The sequence below is a fragment of the Phoca vitulina genome, unplaced genomic scaffold (genome assembly GCF_004348235.1).
Source record: "Phoca vitulina isolate PV1807 unplaced genomic scaffold, GSC_HSeal_1.0 scaffold4, whole genome shotgun sequence".
Lineage (NCBI taxonomy): Eukaryota > Metazoa > Chordata > Mammalia > Carnivora > Phocidae > Phoca > Phoca vitulina.
Genome location: NW_022589707.1, coordinates 10,765,029 through 10,771,608, shown reverse-complemented (window position 1 = coordinate 10,771,608; position 6,580 = coordinate 10,765,029). Strand labels below are relative to the sequence as shown.

Sequence of the window (6,580 nt, the reverse complement as noted above, 5' to 3'; positions counted from 1 at the left end):
CACACACACACACACCACACACGCACACACCCCAGACGCATGCCACACCGCACACACACGCACACATACCACACACACACAACCAGACGCATGCCACACCGCACACACACACACACCCGCACACACTCCTACCACACCACACACACACCACATGCCACACACACACACACAAACACACTCCACATATGCATGCACCATACCTCCACACAAACCAGACCCATGCCACACACACATGCACACACACTGTACATACCACACAAACACACATACCCCACACATACAAACACTGCTCCCCCTACACACCCATCCTGCTGTCTATAGTCTTCCCCATCTCTCTCAGTTGCTCAGGCCAAAAACCTTGGAGTCATCCTCGATTTTTCTCTTTCACATCGCACATCCAACCAATCAGCAAGTCTTCCCGGCTCTGCCTTCAAAATATATCTGGAATCCGTGTACTTCTTGCTAGACTCCTGGTTCAAGGCTTGAGCACCTCTCCTAAAGTTGTCTTAGCTTCCATTCTTGGCTCCCACCCTTGTTCTGTTCTTTTTTTTTTTTTTTAAGATTTATTCATTTATTTGAGAGGGAGAGAGAGAGTGAGAGAGAGAGAGAGAATATGTGCGAGCAGGGGAAGAGGCAGAGGGAGAGGGAGAGAGAATCTCAAGCAGACTCCTGCCACCCCAGCCACAGGCCTCTTCACTGCCATGTGAGCACACCAGGCATGCTTCTGCCACAGGGCCTTTGCACTTCTCTTTCCTCTGCCTGGAATAATTCCTCCAGCGATTGCATGGCTTACTCCCATGTTTCCTTCAGGCCTTTCATCACCTCCTCAGGGACACCCTCCCTGATTTCTCTATTTAAACGTATAATCCTTTATACTCTGTCCCTAATTTATTGTCAGCAAACAAACCAGATGTCTTATTTATATTTGTGTTTGTGTCTGTTTCCCTCACTAGGATGTCAGCTCCCTGAGGGCGTGGGATCTTGTCTGTTTTGTTCGGTGCTGTATTCCCAGTGCATAGCATCCTGCCCACAACTATCGAAGGAGTAGATGATCCCATAGAAACACATTAACTACCCTTGTCACTAAACCCCATTCTTTTCAGAGTGCTTTACTAAATCCTTCTCTCCCCTCCTACCCCCCTTTTATTAATATGCTTCATGCCCAGTGTGGAGCCCAAGGCGGGGCTTGAACTCACGACCCTGAGATCAAGACCTAGGCCGAAATCAAGAGTCAGATGCTTAGCTGACTGAACCACCCAGGTGCCCCTAAATTCTTCTCTTTCTAACAGGAGGATTCTAGAACTTATTCTTAGTTCCAGGTGCTGGGTAATTATCAAAATGTAGATGTGATCTCCTGTCTCTACCACCCCCTCCCTTTATCTCCGAGGAGCCTGTATTCTTGCCCGGGAGAAGCCCCTTTTAATGTTCTCAGTCAAGGCGGGCGCCTGTCTCCCCCACACCTTAGCTTGTCCAAGCTTTCTTGCCCAGACATACAGACAGAAATCTCCTTAAATGGAAGAGCCTGTCTGTGCTCTGAAGCCTGACCTTCTCGTTGACCTTTTGTAATCTGGGATAAAAATCTTCCACCCCGCCATCTTCCAAACATGTTTGGTAGAACAGAATGGTAGTAAGGCTAAGCCTGGTTCCCGCATAACTGTACACAGCATTTGTACCAAAGAGCTTGTTGGAAAGGATTCGAACTGCACACCGTATCAAGCCAAAATACACGATATTTTTAACGAAGCAGTTGAAGCAACTCAATGGAAATGGTTTGGGTGTGGAAAGGAAAAACTCTCATTTATGAAAGATCTTTTGTGAGATCTTACGGATGTCATTTACTTTTCTGCTCCCGGGCCCGCCCTTCAGAAACGCAGTGACATTCTGAGGGAGCCAGGATCTTGGCCCCATGTGTTGGGGTCCTCTGGGAGCACCAGAGGGCCAGAGGGCTACGGGGAGCAGGGAGCACCTGCGGGGTGGGGAGGGGATGAGGGAGGGCAGCCGGACTCTGATGCCGCAGACGTGGGGTGGGTGACAACCTCCAGCTCTAGCCTTCTGGCTGAGTGATCTGGGCTCCTCGACTGCTCGCCCATGCTCTAGTGTCCTTATCTGTGTGTGGTCAGAAGACCACCCGCCCCGCCGAGTCACTGGGCCTACGGGGCTGTGCTCAGTTACGCGAGTCCTGTTAGGACATACTGAACACTGACCATGGGCCCTTCCCTTCATGCCTGAAAACACACACAGCACTAAAAGGGAATCCTGAAAATGACGTAAATTCCGCCAGATAACTGAAGGGCCATCCTTCCCTATTAACCTGCTTTTGAAAAGAACAATTGACATGTATTTAATAAAAACAGTTATAGTATGTAATGCATACATTTCTTTTTTTTTTTCTTTTTCTTTTTTAAAAAGACTGGTTAGTTCTCCTCAGCCCCCCAAGTGGTGTTCTGGCAGGACCTGGGGGCTTGGGCCAGGTGTGTCCGGCCGACCACAGGTGAGTCACCAGCTAACCACAGGTGAGTCATCAGGTCTCCGAGAAGTTGGTGGGGCTGGATCAGGCTGGCGTGGAAAACTGCCTCCCAAGGCCGAATCCTAGAGAGCGGTTCTAGGGAGAGGCCCGGAGAATGGTAGGAAAAAGGTCGTCTTGACAGCAGGGTGTGTTCCTTTTGGGTTGATTTCTGCATTTCCACTTGGGGGCAGCGGGTGGGGGAGGATGGGGACTGGGGTGCTGGTGCTGGGGGTTGGGGCTCAGGGAGGGGGGAGAGAGGCGGGGTGGAGGGGGTTGGAGGGGCGTGGAGGGGGGGTTTGCATGTAGAGGTGGAAGACCCTGCAGGGAGAGGTGGCTCTCTGGCTGTTTCGACAGGGAATTCTTCTAAATTAGGCCTGGTGCTGGGGTGGGTGGGGGTTGGGGTAAGGATGAAGGCGAAGGGAACAGTTAAGTACATTTGGAAAAATTGTTTTTTATTTGGGTGTGACTCCCATTCCATCTTTAAAAAACGGCAATTGGGTATTCCTTTTATAATTAGAAAAAAATGTTAAAAATGAAAAAAAATCAACTACGTGGAAGACTTTTTGATGATGGTTAGAGGGACTCTATCGCTTGTTGACTCTGCTGGGAACCACTAATCTAGCACTTAACAAAGCTGCCTCATCATGGTCTCTGTTCCAGCTCTGCTGGCTTCCTGTCTCTAGATAGATTTGTTATTATTATTTAGGGGCTGACCTTCTCCAGGGAGGGGGTGGGCAGAGCACTAGCTCCCCGGATGTTGCTATAGAACCTTCTGTGGAATGAGAACCTCAAACTTTCTTCAATGAAATTTTTTTCATTGGTTTAGGTGGTAGGTAATAATTCACAGTGATAAGCTTCTTTACCGTTTACAAAACATTTTATTTACATTTTGAATATGACCCTCACCACACGTAGTGGAGATAAGCTCTGTTATTGTTAATATGTGACTCGTTAGTGAGCCGAAGCTCAGAGAGGTTAAGAGATTTGCCAGACATCACACAGCCAATGAAAGGCAGAGCTTAAATCTTTGCGTTTCTTACAGGATTGCCCATGACGTGGCTGTGGTGTTTACAGCCTTGTTACAAATCCAGTGATCTCACTTGGCTTTCTAACAGCCTGTGCATTGCGAGGGGGGGTATTATCATCTTTTTCTAATAGGCAAATTAGGGAAGGCCCCCAGTAGCACACAGGGTAAGTGGCTGAATGTAACGCCAAGGTCTCTTTGCTCTCCTAAGTGTTGTCTCCGAAGTTTGTGCACATCATGAGCAGGGAGGGTGTGTGTGTGTGTGTGTGTGATGTTCCCAGAAAAAAAGGAAAATGTTCCATTAATTATTTGCCTCTGGGTAACAATCATTTCATAGCTCAGCTCAGAGAATTGGCAAATCACTGATCTCAAGCTTAAAACTGAGGGCATAAAACTCAAATACGTGAATGGCTTTTGCTCCCCACCCGTGTCAGATTCATTTGCTCTGTGCATCTCTGGTTCACACTCAATGCCCCTTCTTTCCTCAACACTCTCCTTGAGAACCTGGAGGCTCAGCCCCACACCCACCCCTCCCGCCATGCCAGTCTGCGTCCTCTTTTGGAGCTCTAGAAACACCTGACTTCTTTCTCCAGTGCTTCTGGGGAGAGAGACCTCAGTTGATTTTAGGCAGCGGAGAGGGTTGAGTTGAGCTCTGCACGGAGTGGTCTACACTGCTGCTCCCTCGGTCCCCAGCAGTGATCAACTCTAATTGGCTGGACATGCCACCAGTGTCCGCCAACTGGAGCCAGTCCTGGGCATAGAGAAAAGATGCCATGGGGTCCCGGGGGAAAGGAAGTCGGCCATGAGGGAACAGCCTTGCCAGGCTCCCTCCTTTCCGAGGTGGACCTCGGGGCAGGTGGGAGTAGCTGTCTGACACACACCTGAGTGAATGCTAAAGGGTCACTCTTCTTGTCCTGCCACTGGGCCAGCCCTCCCCAGCTGGAAAGATGCGTCCGCCCCTGATCGGAAGCAGCATGGAGACCTCCACGTGGACAGCCAATGCCCAGGACCCCTTGTAGCAGGCCTTTTGCACCCCAGCACCCACAGTCCCACGATACTAGCATCAGTCCTGGTACCTGCTCTTCACATGCCCTGCTGGGCTACAGCAGCTGGGGGGTGGGGGGTGCTCAAGGGAGTCTGCTCACATTCTTGGAAGCAGAGATGACTTAGCTCTGGCATGTCAGAAAGGCATGCCCTCTGCATTCTTCACCTCCACCGAGTTCCCTCAGCGGCTTTGATATTTTTCAGTGTCCCATTCCTCCTCAGCTTCTAGCATCTTCTAACATGTCAAGAAGCTTCAAGCAATTGGCAGAGAGGAGATAAAAGGAGGGGGGTTGGTGCAGGGTTTTTAATTTCCTTCCACCACCTTATTCTTTCTCCCCCAAATTCCTAATTGTATTTAAGGAAGAGCAATGAGCATCCAACAGACAAATAGAAAGCAACTCACCCCTGCCCCACCTGCGGGACACAGCAGCCTGGGCATCATAACACAACAGCAGAAGCAGCAGCGTCTTCCAGCACATCTTTTCCTCTAAAAAGGTGAAAAGTTGTCCCCAATGGGACCTTGGGAGCTACAGGTATGCCCGCACTGGTCCTCCCGGCACGAAGATGTAGTCCGTACCCCCGTTCCCTTTACAGACGTGCACAGATGCCCTCTCCTGCCCCAGAAGGGTGAAGGCAGAGGCAACCTCCTAAGAGGGGGGCAGTGGGGGGGGACAGGAATTGGGACCTCTGCTAATTCGACTCTCTCCGGGATTGGGGGACTGGGCTTCCACAGAGAGACTCTGTTTTTGAGCACATCTGGAGTGACTCACGGGGCATGTGATCTCCTTGGCAGTGGGGTGGATAAATATAATTTCTGTACTTGAGTTCCATGTGTTGGATGGACCCACTGGAATTTTTCTTTAACAAACAGACTCGTGGAACTTGTTAGAGAGCTGGCTGCCGTCCCCGTCCACACACACACACACACACACACACACACACACACACACACACCAGAGCCAGGGGCGAGGGCTGCTGGAAGAGCTGGGAGGCCTGGTTGGCAGAAACTGGGGCTGACAGCCCGGAGTTGCCTTGAGGACAGCAGAGTCATTGTAGTGTCTGGGTTGAGTATCACTTGCTGCCCTTCCCTGGAGCTGGACCTAGCCATCTTGGTGCCTAGGGCCAGCTCCGAGAGCCTTCCCCAGGTTGTGGATGGATGGGGAGTCAGCAGTTGTGAGGAGCAGTGGTAGAACAGCACTGTGGTGCATGGGTATTGTATATGCCACTAATGATCCGGGGACCCACAGTGACCCTCTCCTCCCATTCACATTCATGACACCCCAGTTGCTGGACTGTGTCTAGCTAGACCCGGGACCAAACCACTTTGATTCTCCCAAGCAAAACGGTAGTGTTCTTCCATGATCTTGTTTTGGGTAATTCATTAATTAACTTTTATCGAGATATAATTGACATATAGCATTGTGTAGGCTTAAGGTGTACAATGTGTTGATTCGATTTGCTGCACTTCTGTATCGCAATATGATGACCACTGGAGTGTTGGCTAGCACCTCTATCATGTCACGTGATTATCATTCCTTTTTTCTGGTGAGAACATTTGAGGTTCATGATCATTTTTAAAGACTGCCATAGACAGACACCGTGGTTTTTGTCTCCTATCACCTCTTCACCTTCTCTGAAGGAGCTAGAGCTTCAAGGACATTTTAGGATGACTTAACCACGCGGGTTTCCAACCTGTGGAGGTGGTGCCCAGGGTGAATGGGTCCCTGGGGAGATGCCAAGCTCTCTCTGCTTTGATCAGAACGCCTTTTCTTTTGAGCTGAAGGCAGACGCTTAACCGACTGAGCCACCCAGGCGCCCCCAGAACTCCTTTTTTAAATGTTATAAGAAATGGCTTGAAAAACAAACTTGAGTATAAAATTTGAAAACCACTGATCTTACTAATATTAACAATAGCTCTTGGTGCTTAATTTGTTTTAGGCACTGCGCTAGGTCCTCTCCTTGTCTCGACTGAATTAGTGCTGGCACCAAAAGCTATGCGGTTAATA

At 49.7% G+C, this 6,580-nt stretch overlaps 1 protein-coding gene across 1 annotated transcript in view; it reads right to left on the bottom strand.

The window, feature by feature from the left end:
* The window catches only part of FAM180A (family with sequence similarity 180 member A), a 13,916-nt gene extending 8,650 nt beyond the window's left edge, over positions 1-5,266 (bottom strand). Inside the window, exon 1 of the mRNA XM_032401167.1 lies at positions 4,978-5,266. Coding sequence (XP_032257058.1) covers positions 4,978-5,053 — 76 coding nt within the window. The 5' untranslated portion in view covers positions 5,054-5,266. The remainder of the gene's footprint in view (positions 1-4,977) is intronic.
* Between the last annotated feature and the right edge of the window lie 1,314 nt (positions 5,267-6,580).